The following is a 23370-nucleotide window of genomic DNA, read 5'->3' as shown; positions in this document are numbered from 1 at the left end:
CAAGTTCTCCAATGACAGTGGGCAGCAAATCACTCGAGGTGCTAATTCGTGTCTAATTCGTTCGTTCTGTTAGATTCCGCGGTTACAGACGGTTTCACTCATTTCCGTGTCCCCAGCACCTGGCATCATTCTCAGGACAGACATGCTAGACAAGTTGTAAAACTCTGCCACGCTGAACAAAGGTTTCTGTCTAAGGCACTGGCATCAGATGAGGACGCGGCTCCAAAGAGATCAAAAGAACTGTACTCACTACACTCAGATTTTGCGCAAGCGGGGAAAGAAGAGAGACTCGGTGTTTCCGCCACCTTTGAACAAGTTCAGTGAAAGACAAAAGAAAATTCCACGTCCATGAACTTAAAACACAGCCAAGAAGAGCGTTTGAAATGGACATGGGAGCTGCGTCTCTGCGGTGCCGATGCTGGGGACGACGGAGGAGCAGTGACCTGAGGAAGCGACCCCCATCTCTCTCCCGGGGAGCGGCAGGCGTTACCTGTGGACTCGACGTCCCCGGCCGGGGCTCGATGGCCAGCCCCAGGGTGACCCCGCCGGCCAGGGCTTTCTTGAGGCTCTCCTTGACCTCAGTCAGCTCCAGCTCCAGGTTGACGCGCTCCGTCTCCCTCTGCTTGCATTCCTCCTCCAGCTTCTTCAGCTTCTCTTCCAGGATCACCTGGGTCTTCCTGCCTGAAATCCCAGAGAAACACGACTGCTCAGCCGAAGAAGGCAAAGGTTTCAAGATAACAGAGGACGGCCATGCGGTGCCCCCGAAAGGAGCTCCGCACAATCTGGGGGTTGAGCTCCGCTGCCTCGGGTCCTTCCCACAAAACTCGAATCCAGCTCTTCCTGAAAGGAGGAGGGTCCCTTCCTAACTGTTCTCTTTTGCTGCAGCTGGAAGAATACGGACCAGGAAGCATGGGACCTTGACTCTCACAAATGCCAGGAGTTTGGGGTCTGGGCCCAATACACTCATTTCATTTTTTTTTTTTTTGCGGTACGTGGGCCTCTCAGTGTTGTGGCCTCTCCCGTTGCGGAGCACAGGCTCCGGACGCGCAGGCTCAGCGGCCATGGCTCACGGGCCCAGCCGCTCCGCGGCACGTGGGATCTTCCCGGACCGGAACGTGAACCCGCGTCCCCTGCATCGGCAGGCGGACTCTCAACCACTGCGCCACCAGGGAAGCCCCTCATTTCATTAAAAAAAATTTTTTTAACATCTTTATTGGAGTATTATTGCTTTACAATGGTGTGTTAGTTTCTGCTTTATAACAAAGTGAATCAGTTATACATATGTCCCCATATCTCTTCCCTCTTGCGTCTCCCTCCCTCCCACCCTCCCTATCCCACCCCTCTAGGTGGTCACAGAGCACCGAGCTGATCTCCCTGTGCTATGCGGCTGCTTCCCACTAGCTAGCTATTTTACATCTGGTAGTGTATATATGTCCATGCCACTCTCTCACTTCGTCCCAGCTTACCCTTCTCCCTCCCCGTGCCCTCAAGTCCATCCTCTACATCTGCGTCTTTATTCCTGTCCTGCCCCTAGGTTCTTCAGAACCATTTTTTTTTTTTAGATTCCATATATATGTGTTAGCATGCGGTATTTGTTTTTCTCCTTCTGACTTACTTCACTCTGTATGACAGTCTCAAGGTCCATCCACCTCACTACAAATAACTCAGTTTCGTTTCTTTTTATGGCTGAGTGATATTCCATTGTATATATGAATACACTCATTTTAAAATGAGGAACTTGGCCTAGGTGGCTTCCAAAGGTGCCACTGACTTGGAAAGTCCGCATATGTTTCTCTACTCTGAGTCATCTTACTTGGCCCTATGGTCAGAATACAGCAGAGCTTGCATCTCCATAGCACACTCGCTTTACTCATCTTATTGGAAATGTGTTACAGTGGCACAGGAAGGCCGGCAATTTGCGCACAGGACAGACAAGGAAAGCGATCCCGTGGGTTAACTGACTTATGAGCACGGCCCTGGCCGACCACCTGGTAGCATATGACAATCTCTTTTTCAAGGCCCAAAGCTGATCTCATCTTTCTGCATCTTCACTGTCCTACAAACTGGAAACAACAGTGGGAAGAAATTCTCCTCCTGTCCTGCTGACCTGGAGGCTCCCGTCCAGTTCTCTGACGGAGCCTCTGATCCCCTGGGGGCGGGGCCTCACGGGAGATGCCACCTCCTGGCCCTCCTACAGGCTGTCTCGAACAGGCTCAGCCCACACCCAGCCTCGCGTTCTTTAAACTCTGAAAGCACTTTCTTTCTTAAAAACCATATAGGCACGAAGTCGGGAAAGGCTGAACCTGACACCTAACTGCTGTAACACGCCAACTCCTCCGGCATAGAAGCCGCTGGAAAGCAGGTTCTTCCTCTCGGGATCATCCTGGTCTCTACATTCCTCCTCCTTACCCCCCGAGGCCGGAAACTGAAACCTAGAGAGTCGGCCTTGCCCCAGGATCCGACTCAGTCTTGAGCTGAGGAGACATACATTTCAGCAGCCCCCGCGCCGGAGCCAGGAACCACATGGCCAGCTCCTGCCAAGGAGGACAGACGGGCTGATCCAGAGACACGGCTGTGGTCCTCACCCGCGTCTCCCTCTTCTTTCCTCTCTGGGGTTGTCCCCCCTCCCCGGGTCCCTTCCACGAATCCATCACGGTCTGGCCCTCACCAATCCCTCCTCAGGGAACGGAGGGCTCCTTCTACCCACGCACAGACCTCTCAGCTGGGCTTCTGAGTGTGACCCGTCCTCCTGCTGAGACACCGCCCCTCACACACAGTGACGTAACTCCTGCGCCCGGAGGCTCGTGCTCCCAACGAGCTCTGCCGTCAGCCCCCAAGGCTGGGACGGCTCCCCGGCACCTACCCAGCCTCAGCCAGCGAGTTGAGGTCCAGGCCCGGCCTCCTCCTGCCTGGTCCATTATTGCACATTGTGGCACCTGCCCTGGGCTTACCACCAAGGCTTCGGAACTGCAAGAAGCACTGCATGGAATGACACGGTCTCACTAAGAGGAGAGCCTCGCGAGGTTCAGAGCCCGAGGGCGCAAGAGGATAAGCCTAGACTCTGGCGCCAGCAGAAGCAGGCCCCTCGTACCGGTGTTCACTTCGATGGCGGCCCGCAGGCCCTTCCTCTCCTTCCGCAGCTGGGCCAGCCTGTCCCGCAGGCCTTCCCGCCTCTTCAGCAGCTCCTCCTCTTTGGCCTGCAGCCGCTTGGCATCCGCTTCCACCCGGTTCTTGCCATATTTGTACTGGTCAGCATCTTGAAAAGAAAAAGCATCAACAGGAAATTAGGTTTAACCAAGTAGATGACAGGGTAATTCATAAAGCCTGTTTAGTCAGCCTACTCAGTGAATAAACTCAAAGCTAGTCACTTTGCTAATTCAACAAGAAAGACAGCAGGACAGGTTTGAACCAAACAGAAAAGTGACCATTTCAGATTACCCAATATTCTTTGAAACAAATTTTTTTTTTGGGGGGGGTACGCAGGCCTCTCACTGTTGTGGCCTCTTCCGTTGCGGAGCACAGGCTCCGGACGCGCAGGCTCAGCGGCCATGGCTCACGGGCCCAGCCGCTCCGCGGCATGTGGAATCTTCCCGGACCGGGGCATGAACCCTTGCCGTCAGCCCCCTGCATCGGCAGGCGGACTCTCAACCACTGCCCCTTTGAAACAAATTTTTAAAATGAAAATAGAATGTTAGGAAATTCCTTTAACGCCTCCCTTTGAGGCATACAACATATAATCTTCAGCAAGGTCGAGAGTGAACAAAACATTCTGTAATCTGAAAAGAGAGGGTCTACCAACATCAGAAATAATCTCTTGATGTGTGTAGTTCTCTGTAGTTTTCAAAACACTTCCATTACACTGCCACGTCTGATCCTTACAACTGTGCCGTCCAACTCTTTTGCTGACCTGACGGCGCTATCCCCACCTCCAGTGGGGCGGGTACCTGGCATGGACGGAGCACACGATACACATCCGCTGAGTGAGTGACTGAGCAAATCAGAAAATGGAGGGGCACCCAGAGCCACGTCGGGAGCCCGACCGCCCAGGTGGGAACCGCAGCTTGCCACTTGAGCTGTGTGACCTTCAACAAGGCACTTCATCTCTCCGTGTCTCAGTTTCCTCACCTGTGCGATGGGGGTAATAAGAGCAGGTGCTTCACAGGGTTGTTAGGAGGATTGAAGTAACACTTATACAGAGCTCTGAACAAGCACAGAGTGGGCACTACGCAAACGCTCATTAGATAGAGTGAGTGGATACACGGATGAGGAGGAGACCAGCCCTAAGGAGAACGTGGAGACTTGGCCAACGTAACACTGCTGGTTAATAGTGCGCTAAAATCCGACCCAACGCTCGTGTCCTCGGATTATTCTGGCCTTTCAATAGCAATAAGGGCTCACGATTCTGCAGCTTCTGTGGCCTCCCAACGGCCTCTGACAGCGAACGGCTCAAACCTGATGACGACCCAAGGCCTCCTGCACCTCCTGCACCTGTGAGCTCACGTTCCATGGTATATACCATGCTGGTTTATTTGCATGTCTGACTCCCTTAGTAGACTAGAAACGACTTCTGGGGAGAAGCCATGGAGGGCGGTGTAATGGTTAATAATAAAGGCAGTTGACCAGGGAAGAGACCATGATTGTGGACAAGCAATTAATCCCCCGAAGGCTCAGCTTCACCCTCTATAAAGCAGAAGTGCTAAGGCCTAACTTGTGGGGTTCAAAAAAAAATTCGATACATGTACTAAAACCCACCTACAGAATCATGTGGTACCCGGGCCGTGGTGGACACTCCCTGGCAGCTCTCATCCCTGGCAGTGATAACGGAGCCCCCAGAACCCTGTCCGCTCTGCCAGACGTTGGTGAGCCGCTTCTAACGATTTCTAGCACCTGTCCTGCACACCGAATTCCCGATTCTTACAACACAAACCATCGTGACTGCATGAAAACTGCATTTATGAAGGCAGGTACAAGGTCATCACTCCCCGCTCCATCTTCCCCTCTCTAAAAACCAACCAACCCCACACACAGAATGATATTAAAAGGATCGCAGCAGGAGGGTGACCAAATCAACAACTTGAAACAAAAGCAGTGCTCTTAGTGGCTTGGGTAACCACATGTTCTATAAACAGAGCACAGTCCAAACTCTGTCCACTCACTTCTGATCTAAGATGTTTCCCCGACAAACCTCTATGCAATCACTTACCACCTTCCACATCATTTGGTCCCCAAGCAATAAACCCCGTCCAGGCTATAATGCAACTGCCTGAACTCAGCAGAAAACCCAGAGCACAGTGATTTTTCCCTTTTTTTGTCATCAGATGTCACCAAAGTTAATAAAAATTCCCTACAGAAGCCCTCATAAAATACAGGAATGCATCGTCTAAGAAATAAAATAAGCACAGGTGCTGAGAGAGAGGGGGACGTTATGCAGACGGAGATTTCCTGCGCTTCAGGCCTCACATAAGAGAGCTTTCCAGACACGTTACTCCCCCCACCTGCCCCTCCCCAGGTGGACAACACTCAAATTTTAAGTGAACAGAAATACACCCAACTGCATGAGCGAAGTGAGATTTGCCAGAAAAATAAGGTGAAAAAAGCAGCACAGTAAACGGATGAGGAGGAGGGTTTGGCCCAACCGGCTGCTTGAATGTGTGTCCGAGGAGAAGGGAAGCGCAGGTGAGCTGTGTCAAGAAAGCAAGACCAAAAGACAACCATCAGGATGCGAGAAAATATTTGCAAACGAAGCAACTGACAAAGGACTAATCTCCAAAATTTACAAGCAGCTCGTGCAGCTCAATATCAAAAAAAAACAACCAACCAAATACAAAAATGGGCAGAAGACCTAAACAGACATTTCTCCAAAGAAGATATACAGACTGCCAACAAACACATGAAAAGATGCCCAACATCACTAATCATTAGAGACATGCAGATCAAAACTACAGTGAGGTGTCACCTCACACCTGTCAGAATGGCCATCATCAAAAAATCTATAAAAGATAAATGCTGGAGAGGGTGTGGAGAAAAGGGAACCCTCTTGCACTGTTGGTGGGAATGTGAATTGATAAAGCCACTGTGGAGAACAGTATGGAGGTTCCTTATAAAACTAAAAACAGAACTACCATATGACCCAGCAATCCCACTACCAGGCATATACCCTGGGAAAACCATAATTCAAAGAGAGTCATGTACCAAAATGTTCATTGCAGCTCTATTTGTAATAGCCAGGACATGAAAGCAACCTAAGTGTCCATCATCGGATGAATGGATAAAGGAGATGTGGCACATATATACAATGGAATATTACTCAGCCATAAAAAGAAACGAAATTGAGTTATTTGTAGTGAGGTGGATGGACCCAGAGTCTGTCATACAGAGCGAAGTAAGTCAGAAAGAGAAAAACAAATACCGTATGCTAAGACATATATATGGAATCTAAGGGAAAAAAAAAAAGAAGGTCATGAAGAACCTAGGGGCAAGACAGGAATAAAGACACAGACCTACTAGAGAATGGACTTGAGGATATGGGGAGGGGGAAGGGTAAGCTGGGACGAAGTGAGAGAGTGGCATGGACATATATACACTACCAAACGTAAAATAGATAGCTAGTGGGAAGCAGCTGCATAGCACAGGGAGATCAGCTCGGTGCTTTGTGACCACCTAGAGGGGTCGGATAGGGAGGGTGGGAGGGAGATGCAAGAGGGAGGAGATATGGGGACATATGTATACGTATAGCTGATTCACTTTGTTATACAGCAGAAACTAACACACCACTGTAGAGAACTTATACTCCAATAAAAATGTAAAAAAAAAAAAAGAAAGCACAGGCTTCCTCGGGGCAGAAGCAGGAGCCCTGGGGCTCGTCCATGCGTGAGGCTAAGGACACAGCCACCTCTCACCAGCCCTGTGTGCTGACTCTGAAATCCAGACTCTGAAATCCAATCGCCGTGCACACAGGGAGCTCAGCAGTTAGGTGACCTGTCACCTGGTGTAGGGTTACTACCTGGAGGGAGCCTGGTCCACCAGGTACGCTGAACCAGGTTCAGAAAGTGTTGACACAGCTCCCCAGGTGTTCACATCAAACTTGGCTGGAGGCTAACTCCCATCTTCCTCTCCTGGAAACCGTCCCCGACAGGCCCACACCCGCTGAGGAGCTTCTGAGCCTGGTAAGAGTCTGTGCTGAGGCCCGTAGCCTGCGTCTGCGTGGGACCCGGCCGCTGCTCTGTCTTATCTTTGCTGTCCCCTCAGCAAGCAGAGGGCTGGAATGAACAGACACTGCCGGGCTGGCTGGCTGAAGAGGAATCCACCCCACACAGCCAGGGCTGAAGCACATGCAAACACATGCGATAACAGCACCCCTAGCGTCATGTATCTGCACATCGGGAAGGAAGCTGAGCGCGCTGACGGGCTGCCTTTCACTGGGGTCTCGCCGCTCCCCTGCCCGGTCCAGCCCCCGCCAGGTCTGGAACCTGAAAACCTGGTCCTCATGCTGGTTCTGTCGTTTGCCAGCGGTGAGACCTCGGGGAAGCCACGCCATCTCTCTGAGCTTATGTCTACATCTGCCCAATGGGGTAGATTACGGCACCGCCCTGATCAAGTGGCCAGGAGAACGACACGGGAGGAGAGAAATCACAGCTGGGACAAGAATTCCTTACAGACCCTGACAGTCTCCCGTGCTCTGAGGTACACGAGTTACCCCAACTATTTCAGCCACCTGTCTACACCTCTAACACACAGAGGCTGGCTTCAGAGAGTCTATGCGACTCAACCCAAGTCACTCACTCACTCAGCAGATCAGGGACACAAGCCGAGGTGTCCCGACCCACCGTCCAGGGCCACTCACAGCAGCACTGCCAGCGCGCCCGCAAGCTGCCAGCTCCACAGTTAAGCCAGCTTTGTCTTTCCTTGTCTATGCAACAGTTACAAAATAAAAGCTGGGTTAAAGATCGTGGCCACTCCTCCATCCAGCAAACGAGGAAGGATGCGGATGCAAATGGTGCCACCTCTCCAGCTGGCCCCCAACCTGGCGCTCTCCACCTGGTCAGGTGAGGGAGGAAGGTGGCTAGACAGCCCCAGCTCTGCACACTGCACCCAAAGCTAGAACGTGGGAAATCGAAGGATCAACTTACTTGAAGGCGTTCGCTTCACGCCAGCCGCTGAATCAGCTTTTTTTTGCTGACTGCTCAGAGCCTTGCCTTTTCCTGTAACCCCGTTGGATGCCACGGGGGGCGGCTTTTTACCCTTCAACTGTTGAAATAAACAAACGAGAGAATTAAAAACAGACAGACAAAAACCTTGGGGTTTTTGCAGTAAATTGTTTCAGTCCCTAGCTCTTCAAGTAGAACGTAGCATAGGCAGAAAAAAATGCGGGTAGTAGAAAACCAATCTGGTTTCCCAACACTGCACTGCTGTGACTTTCCCAGAGCAGCTAAGAAGGTTCTAGCACCGAGGTTCAAACCAAACGAGGTGCACTAAGGATGTCTTCAGCTGGAACGCACCAAACGTCACCTACTTGGACTAGGAGATCACACACGCCGACCAAGACACTGGCACAGACGGTGGGTATCTGAGAGCATTTGGTTGACATTTACTAAAAGTCTGTGTTTCCGAAGATAAACAGCTTTCATTTCGGTGGAACGCTCTTCGGGGAAGTAGCATGACCGTGCACTTGAGAGTTCAACTTCCAGGGTTTCTACACTGATAGCCCAATTGGATAAATGACTACCTGTTGATTCACTGACGGGGTCTGAGCAAGGAAGCGAAAGAGGCAAAATACAGAAACAGCAGGAGCCACACTCCAAGTAACCACAGGGTTTAAAACTTCGACACACCCTCACTTCTCTGGTGGCTGCAGCCGGCCCATGGCGCATTTTGCGTAAGTGATGCACGTGTACCTTGGCTGGGTCCGAAGTCCAGCCGAACGGCAAAGGCTGACTGTACACGTCCAAGCCCGAGCCTCTCTGCCGCACCACGTTTCTTACTGTTGTGGGCCTGGGTGTTGGAAGCTTCAAGTTCCCGCTCCGTCATAGGAGACGCTGTGACATCATTAACGTTTTCGGAGCCTCCGTGTGCTCATTTAAAAATATAAAGATACTGATGTCTCCCACACGGTTCCTCAGGAGGTTAGCCGACACAGCACACACACCTACAGCACACATACGGCAGGTGTGTAGGGAGTGTGAGCTCTCTCCATTAAACAGTAGGTCCCCCATTCAAACGGCCAGATGAGGACACGACAGCTAAAGGTAAACGCCTTGCAAATGTGTTTCCGACTTAAAATGAAAAAGAACAAAATACAAACATACATGAACCACGTATCGAACGACTGATTCCAAACTTATCTGGGACAATCCAAATGTACAAGACAGTATATTTTGTCCCATAATTTTTACCCAAGGGAACTCTAATACCAATAAAAAGACAGATAAATACATCGCCAGAGACACATTCACTTAGTGGGGGAAGCACATGACCTACCAGACTTTTTAGTAAATACTCAAAAAAAACTAGAAGCCAATGGCTCCCATGTCTGACCATACATCGGCCTGGGCCCCTCAGGTTCAGTGAATGAGAATCTCTAACAGTTGTTATAAATAACAAACAAACAAAAATCTTCTCACGTGACTTTGATGAAATGAATTGGTTTCGAAGAACTGCTATAATTCTCTGAAATTCGAGAATCTTACTTGGCATTCATCATTTTCTTAAGATTACTCCAAAAATGGAAGGAAAAGAAAATAACTAAAAATGTGCCCCTCTGCTTTATGTTTGTAGAATATTCTTCCATGTGGCGCTTAGATCTTTACTCAAAGCATAAGAAAATCTTAGGTTGACATGCATGAAAACACAAAATTGTATTTACACTGAAAGGTTACCGTTTTTGCCACCAGTACGAGGTGTGAGATGGACAATAGTTCAATATCAAGGTTACCGACCATTCAATTATAATCCAAAATCCTTACTATCTACTTGGTTTTAGGGAGTACACTTTTGGGGAGTACATTGTGGGAAAATACTGTAGTTCTCGGAATCATCCTATTTAATGTTTAAAGATCGAAAAGCAATTGTCACGTGGAGCCCACCATTCCTCACTTACGTGTTATGGAAACACAGGAAAGGAACTTGCAGCTCAAAAATCTTCTGAGAACGTTTACTGTCCCACTGTCCCTGTCCTCTTTAACATCTTTGCCTTTAATTGCCGTAATTCACAAAATTCACTGGGGAACTTCCCAAGAATGGAAAGAGAGCCAGGCACAGGCAAAGAAATACAGAACGTAAACCGTGAGCTGGTTAGGTGTACAGTAAGCCCCCTACATACGAATGAGTTCTGTTCCAAGAGCGCGTTCGTAAGTCCAATTTGTTTGTAAAGTTAGCCTGGGTACCCAACTAACACAATCGGCTAAAAATACTGTACTGTAATAGGTTTACAATACTTGTATAGGTTTATATAATAGGTTAGTAATACTTGTACAGGTTTATATAATAGGTTTATAATCACACAAATAACACATAAGAAACAAACACAAAAAATAAAGAACACATTTTTCATCTCACAGTACAGTACCTTGAAAAGTACAGTAGCCCAGTACAACAGCTGGCATACAGGGGCATGTTGGCATCTTTGAAAAGTTCACAACTTGAAGGTTCGTATGTAGGGGACTTACTATATTTAATCCGTTCCTGGGTGGCCAAACGTTGTGTATTTGCAGATTCTATTCTAGTTGAGGGGAAAAAACTGCGCTTTACCCTTGATGGGGTTCACTGCCCACAAGCTGGTGAACAGACTCTCACTGCAAAGCCCTGAGGGAGGACAGTGACTTAAGGCGATTCTAGAAGACAGAATGAGATGCTGTACCTGTGAGCTGAGCCCGAGAGATGCCCTCCCCAGAGAAGAGGTGTTAGTGACAGACGGGGAGGCCGGCGGGCCAGAAGAGGCAGGGTGTTTGTAGTGGTTACAGGACAGCTTGTCAGGAGATGGCCTAGCGGCCTTCCTGTCAGCAGGAGGGTACCGAGCAAAGATTTTCGGAGACGGCAAGTTATCGTACAGGACCGCGTTATCATAGAGCGCCTCTTCTCCCAGGCCTCGGCCACGGGGAGCGGGAAAGCCACCGTCGGGTCCCCACTGTAACACACACAGCTTGTCGTTAGAGCCTCGGCCACAGGAAGCAAAGCACATTGAGATGTTATTAGCAAGCACCCCCCAAAAACGTGCACGTACCCCCAATAAAACACACGCACTCAACTAGGTGGACAGATTCAGAAGAACTTTTCTACCTTTGGGGACTTAAGGATTCTTTTTTCCTTAAATCGTTCCCAGGGCCATTGGCTTATGATAATTTTTTTTGTTTTGTTTGTTAAAGCAGGCTATATATATATATATATATATATATATATATATATATATATATATATATATATATATATTGACATTTCTTTAAAGAACTGGATTTCGGAAGTCCTCCTGACCCAGAAAGCTGAAGCAATGTGATGTGACGAAAGGAATGCTGAACTGGGATCTGTCTGGAGACCGGGGGCTCTGATCCTACTGAGAAAACATGTTAAGATCCCAGCAAAGCACTTTACCTTTTTTTTTTTTTTAAATACTGACAGATATTATTATCTGTATTTTATTACTATTATTATTTTTTTGGCTGCATTGGGTCTTAGTTGTGGCACGCAGGCTTTTCATTGAAGCGCGTAGGCTTCTCTCTAGTTGCGGCACACGGGCTCTCTAGTTGTGAGGTGTGGGCTCAGTAGTTGCAGTGTGCGGGCTTAGTTGCCCCGTGGCACGTTGGGACCTTAGTTCCCCGACCAGGGATCAAACCCGCATCCCCTGTATTGGAAGGTGGATTCTCAACCACTGGACCACCAGGGAAGTCCCCAAAGCACCTTATCTTATTTCACAGTAAAAATGACTCACGTAATTCTCATAGCAATCTTATAAAGTAGGGGGAAACTGAGGCAGAGAGGTCCCACAGCTCTAAGAGGGAGAGCTGGATTAGAGCTGTGCTCATAACTACACACTGCTTGGGGTCTGAACCTCAGGCCCCTCCAGGATAGGATGAGGGGCTCGATGCCAGAACACCTCCGGACCCTTCCAAGCCTGCTATGCGGGCATCGGGGATTTAAGTTCTACGGGTGACTGTCAGCGTCACCCCTGTTCCACAGTTGGTTATGCCTGAAGAAAGTGCAGTAACCAAAGACACAGGCTGTTAAAAGAGAGAAATCGGATAGTCATAGAAAATAGGATGTTTCAAACTATAAACGATAGAATGGCATTACTCTGGTGGAAAACCTTTTTACAAAGGATTAAAATAGCTACAAGCCACCTTAGAACATGGACATTAAAGTATAAATTAAAACCGAAACTTACAACCACAGCCAGATTCTTTTAAGTTTTAAAGGAATTGCTTTCATTTTTTTTTAAAAAAGAGAAAATATTAATTCATATACTATATTTATCTTACTCTATTTTTATATCCTTCTTGCTGAGTTCCTTTCTGCCAGGATGTAATTACAGCCTTTTGTTATGAAAACAGAAAAGGTTTAAAATTACATAGTAAGAGTGTTTTTTATTCCTTTGCAATCACTTCAGTGTGTCTATTTTTGTGATGCTGGGGACCCATCTACAACCTAAAAGTAATGGTACATGTAGATAAACGTGGATGTGAGTTTCATAATGACAACCTAGCATATATGTGTCCAGGGTTATTAAAATGGTCTAGACCAGACCATCATTTTCCTAAAATACCAAAGGATTAAGTCACATGGAAGACTTAGAAAACAAACACCAGAGAACTTCTAGATTAAAAGTGTGTGTGTGCCCGTCAGAAGATCCTTTTTTGAGATTCACTTTCATCTAGGCCTCAGGGGGAACAATGAATGGGTAAGAATTACTGAAGTTGAAACATTGCTAAAATGTCAGGTATTGGCTCAAATGTATGAACCTCATAAAACTGAGAAGTGCAGGCTCTCGCAAAACAAAGGGCCCGGTCACAGAGCCCAGCAAGTAGAACAGCAGTTTAAAGAGAGGCCTGAACGTCAAGGAAGCCCTTAACAAGCAGATGAGCCACAGCGCTGCGCCCTGGACGTTCTGTCTAATCACCTACGTCGTCCGCCCAGCGATGGACACGCAGAAACAACTCCTAAATGCAGAGCCTTGGAGAAGGGCAGCTTTTCATTTCTAAACCAGCTTAAGCTGCGCATGACCTAAAGAAAGCTCATTCCTGGGGGTGCCTGAACCTGTGTAGTATTCACAGGAATGAAGGGATGGGGGAACTAGACCAGCGTTTGTGTAGGTCCACGGTTTCTCTAAACCACGTGCACGGGGAGAAACCCCTCTGGGGAAAGGTACACGAGCGGGCCTTCGGGCAGGAAGAGTCAGAGACAGGTTTGCGTGTTTTATCTCCCAAAAAAGCTGGCGCTGAGATCAAGGCTGAGAGGAGCAGACTGCCCCACGAGGATGAGGTGGCGGTCGGGTCTACGATGAGGGCAGGTTCCACCGAGACCAGCAAGCAGAGGCCGAGAGCCGGGCCCTCTTGGAAAGGGCACAGCGACCAGGACGCAGGGCGCAGAGACTGGACTGGGACCTGCTCCTGTCGGGCCACCGCAGGCTTTCCCCGAGTGTGTGGCTCCCACAGGACTCTCTGCAGGGTGGACGGCTACGGCCACAGTGGGTACCAGAGCCCCTCCAGCCCTGCAGACCCGAGGCGAAGGTGGTGGTGGGAACGGGGAGGGGCAAGGAGGAGACCGACTGGGCCTAACGTGTTCTTGCTGTGGGACAGGACCCATGTCCCAGTCACCCCAGACCACCCCGGACTCAGAGGGGACGCCATCCCATGGGCTTTGCAGCTGGGACAGGATTTCAATGTGTGCCCGCGCCCCGACACCCAAGTCCTAACATGAGCCCCTTTCACGTCAATCTGCACTTGAACGCGCTCCTTCCTCCAGGCTCCCCTTCTCCACCAGATGGGGGCCCCAGCTACAAGCGCACCCCACCCGGAGGATGCGGGACAGTGTCTGGAGCTGGCAGTACGGTCATTACTCTGCGGCGTCTCCTTTCCGATGGTGATTTCTGACGGTGTTTAATGGCATTGACAGGAATGACAAACTGTCTGCTGGCGCCCGATTACCTGCGTGTTCAGATGCGGATTAAGATGAACAGGGTGTCAAAAAGGAGCGAGATGGGGTGGAGTTTTCATCTTGCCTCAGAGCGTAAGAAAGCTTTCTCTCGTTTGGACAGAAAGCAGGGGTGTAAGTCACAGAGATCCGCTGACCCCCGCCTTCCCGCACGGCTGACCTCGCTCTGCACGCGGCGCACTCACCGAGCCGCTGATGCAGGGGACGTCGTCGTAGTGCAGCGCCGTCCCGCTGGGGTGTGCGTAGCCGTTGGCGGTGCTCCCTACATACGGGTTAGTGGACAGAACACGCCTGTTCATGAAACTGAAAGAGAGGAAACGAGTTACAACCCTCCGATGGATCACCAAGGCTTCCAGGAGCTCTGACGGATGCTCAGGCTCTGTCCGAGGCCGCAGGGTACAGAAGCGTTAGCATAGGACCCAGGCAGAATCGGGTGTTCCTACAGCCGCGGGGCAGACTCCTCACCTGTAGGACAGGACACCACCCGCCCGGAGGACTGCGGCCCGGACCCATGATGACCCTGCTGGGTACCCAGAGCAAGGCCTGCACACACCCGGCACTCAGCAAATAACCCATTTGTGTTAGCAACCTGCTCTGTCACCAGAGATTTACTGGAACGCCTTTCTTTACCTGGGCTCTTCGTTGATGACTCGTCTGTGGCTGCTTTTTTTTTCACATGCCTCTTTCACGAGCCTGTTAATTCTCAAAGGCAGAGACCATCTGGCCTGCAAAACTGAAGTATCAGTATTTGCTCTCTGGCTTTTTTCAGGAAAAGTCCACGGACCTGTTCTATAGGCATTTTAGAACGTCTATCCCACAGCATTTCTTGAGTTCTGTGTTGGTTCAGCGTCACTACCCACCTTCCCCCCTGCCCTGCACGGCCCTGAACTTCTGGGAGCCTCTGACAGTGGCCACCTCCGTCCCTCGTGTCACGGCTCTGCTCAAAGCCCCGGCGGCTCCGAGAACAATCCAGGGCTGCATGGCCTGGGAGGCTCTGAGTGCCACGTCCGCTGCCTTCACCCCAGGCTCCTGGCAGCTCTCGCTCGCTGGCCAAGGGCACCCCCTCTGCCCACAGCGCTTCTCTGAGACCCCTCCTTCTTTCAGTCTCGGTGGGAACTTCCCGATCACCCCAACCTCCCACCTCTGCGTCCCTGTCCTGTCCCCTGCTCCTTCCTACCACTAATCACCACCTAACACGTTGCACGATCGTGTGTCTACTGTCTGCTTTCCTCACTGGAACCTGAGCTTCAGGAGGTCACGGCCTTTGCCAGTTCTGTTCATCCAGCACACAACAGGTGCTTGGCGAGTACGCTGCACGAATGAATGAACACAGGAAGGAAGGAAGGAAGGAAGGTGTGAATGGTTTGCTCGTGATGTTATAAGCGAAAACCCTCAATGCCTAGGGAAGAAACAACCCAGATAACATGTTTCTCCTAATTGGGAAAACTAAGACAGCCTGAAATGAAAAAAATAGTTTTTTGGGTTTTTTTCCAATTTTGCTTCTTCTTGGGATCTTACATTTCTATGGTAATTAGATGAATAAAAGAGAGCAAATGAGAAAGAGTGAAGGCAGTAAGAGGGGAGGTGAGAACTGCCTCTCTGACAAGAGGTCTTGCAACAAAACTACACTGGGATTTCTGGTTCTGAAGAGAAGGAGAGGAAGGGGCTGTGAAGGGTCAGCCTCCAGGCTCAAGCTGCAGTTTCCACTCACCCAGCCCTGGCTGCAGGAAGGCGGCTCAGGTGTCCCTCTGCTGGGACAACGCGGCACGCACGGTGAGTCCCACCCTGGACACGGTATTCTCTTTAATTTACAAAATAACTCTTCCTGCTTTTTTCTGATACAAAAATGTATATCATTATTCTATACTTAAAATATATCAGGGCTTCCCTGGTGGCGCAGTGGTTGAGAGTCCACCTGCTGACGCGGGGGACACGGGTTCATGCCCCGGTCCGGGAAGATCCTACATCCCGCGGAGCGGCTGGTACCGTGAGCCATGGCCGCTGAGCCTGCGCGTCCGGAGCCTGTGCTCCACAAGGGGAGACGCCACAACAGTGAGAGGCCCGCGTACCGCAAAAAAAAAAAAAAAAAAAAAAAAAAAAAAATATATATATATATATATATATATATATATATATATCAACATATATTTAGGAAAAGAAAATGTACAGAAAAGAAAGAACAAAAGATTCTCCTTGTTTTTAGATACATATTTGAAGTTTTCTGGTTTAAACATCCCGTTTGAGGGTATTTTGGGGGTGAGGGTTTGGTCATGTGAGTGGCAGGACATGGGATGACCACGCCCTCCCCATGCCTGTGGCCCCAGGACGCTCCACTGCCCGTGAGCACTGATACCTGGATCTGTTCCACGTCCTGGCAGACGAACCCCCTGCCCAGGGACTGTCTCCTGCCTGGTCTGTGTCTCTGGTTTCTGGCGCCCAGCCTGGCACCCACACTGGGACACAGACGCCAGGAAGGAGCGTGGACCATGAAGGGGCAGGGCAGATGCTCACTCACTTGGAACAGACACCAGCAGGACGCTTCTGACCCACGGAACATAAGGGGAGGCCACAGACACGCAGGATGTCCTGTCCCAGCTGGAAGAGACCTCGGCCACCAGCTAGGCTGCCCCTCATCTCACAGAGAGGGACCTGGGCCCCCAGACCAAGTCTCTGGGCCCGAAACAGCGAGTGGATCCAAGACCGAGTGAGAGGCCCCTCACCTTCTGGCCTGGCACTCTTCCTAAAATAGGATCGTTAGCCAGATAGGAAAGTGGAAATGAGATAAGAGACCATATGCCACTTGTTCAACCAAAAACGTAAGACAGAAAAGAAAAAAAAAGTATAGGTAAAATATACATAACAGAAATGTCACCATCTTAACGTTTCTTTAAATATTTTATTTATTTATTTATTATTTGGCTGCCCCGGGTCTTAGTTGCGGCACGTGGGATCTAGCTCCCCGACCAGGGATCAAACCCCAGCGCCCCGCATTGGGAGCGCGGAGTCTTAACCACTGGGCCACCAGGGAGGTCCCTACCATCTTAACCACTTTTAAGTGTACAGGTCTGGGGCACTAAGTACATTCACACGCTGTACAGCCATCACCACCACCCGCCTCCAAAACCTGTCATCTTCCCAGAAAGCTGAAGCGCTGTCTCCCCACCGCCGGCGCTGGCACCCAGCACCCAGCACCCACTTCCTGCCTCTGGGGATTCGCCCACTCTGGTACCTCACCTAAGTGGATCACCCAGTATGTGTCCTCTGGTGTCCGGCTTATTTCACTTAGCGTTAATACCGTCAAGGTTCAGTCATGTTTTCAGGAAATAGATTTTAGAATAAAACCTCCCAGGGATTCAGGTGAGAGGGTGACTCAAGGTGAAAGTTTCCTGTCAGTCTGCCTGCTCCCCTCTCTGTGTCCACACTGATCTACCGCTTTCATCACCATCAATGTTGTCACAGCTTTCTTATGGGGCTCCAACCCAGCATGACTTGAAAAGAGTTCCAGAAGAAACTTCCAGAATATTTGCCCTGTATCGTATCATCTATATACATCTCATTTAAAAACAGGCCGCAGGAAAGCGTGTTTCAAATGTTTACCATTATTAACACTCTTAAATAGACCACTTTTTCTGGGAGACTTTACATTACTATTATTTCTTTTACTGTCCTCTTCCCAAAATACACCATTGACCTTTCTCCCTCAGACGTAATCCAATGTACAAAAATTTCCCCTAATAACCCTGAGAAGATTCATTAACTGGCTGACAGTTTACATAAAGGCAAAAATTAATTCAACCTCAGATTATCACATTGGCAAGCTACCATATTTTATAGTTTGAACACTGTTTCCTTGTTAAATCTCTTCTCTCAATTTTTACAGAAGGTTTGGCAGAAAACTAATAAATAAAAATAAACTTTATTGCTAAGTGACATCTCCTATAAAGGTTTTTCCTATAAAGGTTTTAATGGGGTAGCAAAGACTCCCGCAGCCACAAACTCATTACATGCATACTTTTAATAAATCAGTTTTCAGAACTGCAATCTACATTCCTTTCTCGAAAATGTGACCTTCCCACGTTTGGTTTAGATGAATATTCCACGCTCATTTGTGCTACAGGGGAAATATTTTTAGTCAGGGCTTCTCTTAGATGTGGTCATCAGTTTGCTTATTATCGCTGAAGTTACACGCGGACTTAGCAGAGGCTTTTTGGAAACTAATAAGGTCCGAAATAGTATGGTTCACAACCATAAGCTCCTTTCTTTTATGTCACTCTAGATGGGTAGATTTCGCAAAAGTGGACTTAAGGATATTACATTTCTTAAAAAGCTACTTTAAATGTGCTTTATTTACTGCACGATTAGGAGGTTCACTGTAATTTACCTACACCTTGCTGATTAGATAGAATGTTATTATGGAAAAAATAACGAGGATGAACAGTCAGCACTTGACTATGCCACCCTGGTTTTCACACAAAAGAACGGTAGCGAGAATAAGCAGTTTGTACTTCAGAAGTCCTCCAGCATTACTGGAGATTTCCCAGTAAAGTCGTACAAGATTAATTCATTTTGTCAAGGCTATTTACCTTAATTGGGTGTAACATGGTGGCTTGATTCCTAATATGGGCAAACGTTATCTTCATTTTACTCAGCCCCAGAATGTCCCAGGCAATCATTAAATAAACATTCATTCTACAACCCCATTCAAGATACAAAGGAAGAACGCTCCAATCTCCCATAAACACCACTTGGGTGGAAAAACTAGATGGCGCTGTTCTTATTAAACAGGCAAATGACAGCGTAAACATCTGAGTTTATCTTCTTCCTACTCAAAGGGTAGGAAGTTGATAGAACGCTTATCATCACCTGCTGATTAGGTAACTCCATCACCTGCTCTGTTTCAATCTGCCTCTCCTCAGCCCCAATCCAGACTCTCTAAAGATGAAGGAAACAGAAGGGGGAATCAAGGGATCAGAGCTATGGCAGCTGGAAGTTTCAGACATCATGTCGCCTAAACTCTCTGTTTTCTACACAAGGAAGCTGGAACACTAACAGCTTAGGAATGACTTGCCCAGACTTTCCATTTAGTAACTACTGCAGCAGGACCAGAACCCGATTTCCTTCCTCCAGCCCAGTGCATCCCCTCGTAATCCCACGGGCACCGCTTTATACCAAGGATCAGCAAACTCCTGCCGGGCATGGCCACGTCTGCTGGTTTCAGGACTGTCCTGCTGCTTTTGCCCGGCCATGCGGAGCTGAACGTGGCGACAGAGAGGGGTCGTCACAGTGGAGAACATGTGGTCTGCAAAGCTGAAAATGTTCACCATCTTGCCCTTCACAGAAAAGTATGACCAACCCCTGCTTTAGACAGTGGACAGCATGAAATAGGAACCAGCCACTTCTTAATTTCACAGATCCATTCCTACACATCAGCAATGCTCAAGTGTTTTTAGTCTTTACATCCTTCGAAGTTACTGAAGACTCCCAAAGAGCTTTGTTCTATGTGGGTGTTTGCTAGCAGTGTTGACTGTATTTGAAATTGAAACTCAGAAATGTATTCATTTTTATTCATTTAAAAATAATGGGAATAAATCCACCACATTTAAACATATTTCTATAAAAATTAACTATATTTTCCAAAATAAAAGAAAGTGAGTGAGAAAAGTGGTAGTTATACATGTTTGTAAATCTATTCAACGTTTGGCTTAAGAGAAGACGGCTGGATTCTCACACGTGCTTCAACATTCAACTGGTTGCAACAAGTTGTTTTGGTTGAAGCATATGAAGAAAATCTAGCCTCCCACAGATATCCAGTTGTAAAAGTGAGGTGTATTTTCATAGCTTTGCCAGGTCATGGTAGATATTCTTTGATGCTACACCAAAGCTCGACAAGTAGTAATTTCTTAATGATTAATTTCCATGTAGGAATTAATTTCCATGTAGGATTAATTTCCATGTAGGATTAATTTCCATGTAGGAATCTTCACTATACTGTGTCAAAAAAACCACACTCAATATCACCACCAATCTTATCAGAAAAGTCTGAGTACTGGGAAGCTGTCAGCTCACAGTGGCAGATACAAGTCTCCCCAAATTCTCATTTCTGAGTGCAAGCTCAACTCCACTGCAGGCAACAGACACTGCCAACCGTTTTCCTCGAGGGGAGAGGCTCACTCGGTTCATTTCTGAAAAAGCGTCTGCAAATACTTACGTCTGAATAACCACAGTTCACCTGTTAATTGTTCTTTCAAGTAAAAGTGAAAAAATGGTGGTGGGGTTGGGGAACGGCTAGTGGAGTTAGCAACTCAGTCTTACAAGAGCATCTCCTCGAGACAACATGACAGTTCAGTCAATGTAAGTGCTTTGTGTGTCCTGCCCACTACGTAAATGTTAAAAAGACACGTACTCGAGAGATTTCATAAAAATACCTACTATCTGGCCCTTCACAGAAAAAGTAATGATTGTACTGCTTCATCACAGACATCTTTTTGGGTTTTTTTCCTTCTGGCTGCGCTGCATGGCTTGCAGGATCTTAGTTTCCTGGCCAGGGATCAAACCCGTACCCCCTGCAGTGAAAGCGTGGAGTCTTAACCACTGGACCGCCAGGGAAGTCCCCATCACGGACATCTTAAGTGAACACAGCATATCCTTTTACTACAAGCGAATGGCAATGGTCACAGCACAGTGTGGAGTGACCACTGATGGTCCTAAGGCACCTGCCAATCTATCCCCCACCACCGCCCTGCTGTTGCTTTTGCACCATCGATGCAAATGTCACTACAGCGAAGAAGAAAAATAATTTCTTAGCATTATTATGAGAATAGTTTTGACCTTTGGGACTGCCCGGAAGGGTCTTGAATACCCCCAGGGGTCTGTGGACCATACTTTGAGGACTGCTGCTATAATTTTCTTTGCCATCATTATGTTAAGGAAATATTCATAACAGCACTTTAAAAACAATCACATTTAAGTTTTAAAAGTATATGATTGATGGCTTTGAAAACTCAGTCGTCACTACAGCAATATGTCGAATTATTTATGCTTTATAGAACTGTTCCGCTAATACAGGGGTCAGCAAACTACAGCCCATGGGTCAAATCTGGCCCACTGCCTGTGTTTGCAAATAAAGTTTTATTGGCACATGTCCATTCATTTACGTGTGTGACTGCAGTGGCGGAGCTGAGTAGTTCTAACAGGGAACATTTGGTCCACAAAGCCAAAAATATTACTATCTTGCCTTTTGCAGAAAAAGTTTCCCAACCCTGTTCTAACAGAAAACACAGATGGTTGAAATGACAAACATTTCAGCAAAATTTGGGTTAATATTATACAAAAAGGAGAGTCTTCAGCTGTTTTTTTTTTCCCCCTTGAAGGCTATACACTTACATAAAAGGAAAAGAAAATTAGGGAAAAAATAAAGTTGTTTAATTTCAGTGCCGCTTTGCACGGCGGTGGATCTTACCAGAAGGTTTGCTTGGCCGTCTGAATGACATTGGCCGACATCTCCACGTCTATGTAATCATAGTGCAGGGCCCCAGGGTCTGTGGAGGACCCCGTCTCAGCCAGCAAAATCCCAATCCACCTGCCCATGTCTTCAGAAGAAGATGCCTGTTGAGGTGAAGGGGGGGAAAAGTGCATTTTACTTAAGTAACAGTAAAGAGTTTTAACATTTTCATTAAAATGTCAAAAAAGAGACAACATAACAGGAAAGGCGGTGGAACACGAAGCACCTGAGGATGTAGACAAGGAGGCAGCCGCTACCTGAGCCACGGAATTAACACCGCGTCCACTCCAAGCCTTAATGCGGAAGCTGCATAACGGCTATTCCCAAGGAAATAAAAACCCGAGGTCCTAAGATGCCTCCCAATTATTTTGGGGAAAGGCACTAGGGTGGAAGACATGGAAATTCATGGAATTATTTAAATCTCAGCTAAAAGAAGCCGTTTAGAAAGGCTCCTTAATTTGGCAACAAAATCTGGGAAGCAGAAAGGGCCCCTCTAACCATAGCCGCTTAACCTGGAAACCACACCAGGCCATGGCCCCTGTAGGTCACCAACTCTGGTGACCAGTAGCCCCTGCTGTGGTCTCCTGAATGGGCCTGGAAGGGCAATTTTATTTCCCTGATTAGATGGTACAGAATATTAACCTACTTTCACTTTCATATTAGTTGTGTTTATATAGGTGTAATGTTTATAATCGTTGGGCTGCTTTGTGCATGTCATTCTTTAAGATGTTTGAAATGCTCCCCGGATGTCATCTGCCTAATTTGCAAGTCTGAAATATTATCTTTAAGATTGGGTTCATTAAAATTTTAAGCCGTCCTTCTTATATGATTTAGAAAATCACTTACATTACATTCATAATGGTATTTCAAATGTCTAAATACTATTGGCTAATCAACTGTGTAAGTCATATTTAAAGTTTAGGGGAAACTGAGCTATCAAATGTGTGAGTTAACTGAATGTCAAAGAAAAAATAAATATTTAGCTTTTTGCAAAAATTACAAATTTTTTATATAAAGAAAGATCTGTAAGTTTAGCTTCAAGACTTAAAGAAAACTGGGTTTCATCATTATAACCTTGAGGAGTTGAACACTGATCAGAATACAAGTAATCATATATACCCCATGGCAGGCTCTCGGGAGGAAGAGCCATTGACAAGGAAGGAGTTGTTTTTTGTGTGCTGATAGAATTGGCTACTGATACCGTACAAGCAACAGTATCATATGCGGCCATGGACAAAGTGAATGCATTCCAATTACACGCCTTACGGAGAGTAAGAATGTAATCAATGTTTGCTAAATTGAAATGAATTGATTTGAGTACTTGGATAATAAAAAAATCACAAATATGTTCTCTTCACTGGTCTTTTGTCCTCCTCCAAACGAAATCTATGTCAAGAATGTATCTACGACTGAATCTATATCCGTGTATCTATAACTATTTCATTTAAGCATTTTTAAAAGTATGTTAACATAATATCTAAGATGTGGTTGATACTATTACACTGTTAACTATTTTCTTCATTGTTTAAGAAATCTCCTCGTAGGCTTTTAAAAAATAATAACTCTGTGGCCTTGGACTAAAATTAGAAGTATTAGTTACGATCTTGTGGCTTTTAGTATATAAATAGGTATACATGCAGGTATACACATGTATATATGCACATACATGTGTGTAATATGTATAACACAGAAACATGCCTGAATATACATATGTACAAACATACACATAC

The 23370-nt window shown here is 47.3% G+C and overlaps 1 protein-coding gene across 1 annotated transcript in view; it reads right to left on the bottom strand.

The window, feature by feature from the left end:
* Positions 1 to 23370, bottom strand: part of AFAP1 (actin filament associated protein 1) — a 149306-nt gene that overhangs the window by 5607 nt on the left and 120329 nt on the right. Inside the window, exons 11-15 of the mRNA XM_082838332.1 lie at positions 21599 to 21744; positions 14325 to 14442; positions 8130 to 8247; positions 3092 to 3256; positions 491 to 681 (exon numbers count right to left, since the gene is read on the bottom strand). Of these exons, the coding sequence (XP_082694458.1) occupies positions 491 to 681; positions 3092 to 3256; positions 8130 to 8247; positions 14325 to 14442; positions 21599 to 21744 (738 nt within the window). The remainder of the gene's footprint in view (positions 1 to 490; positions 682 to 3091; positions 3257 to 8129; positions 8248 to 14324; positions 14443 to 21598; positions 21745 to 23370) is intronic.

This window comes from Leucopleurus acutus (genome assembly GCF_964270905.1).
Source record: "Leucopleurus acutus genome assembly, chromosome: 4".
NCBI classification, from domain to species: domain Eukaryota; kingdom Metazoa; phylum Chordata; class Mammalia; order Artiodactyla; family Delphinidae; genus Leucopleurus; species Leucopleurus acutus.
Note: the sequence above shows the minus strand (reverse complement) of the source record. Positions and strands in the feature narration are given on the sequence as shown.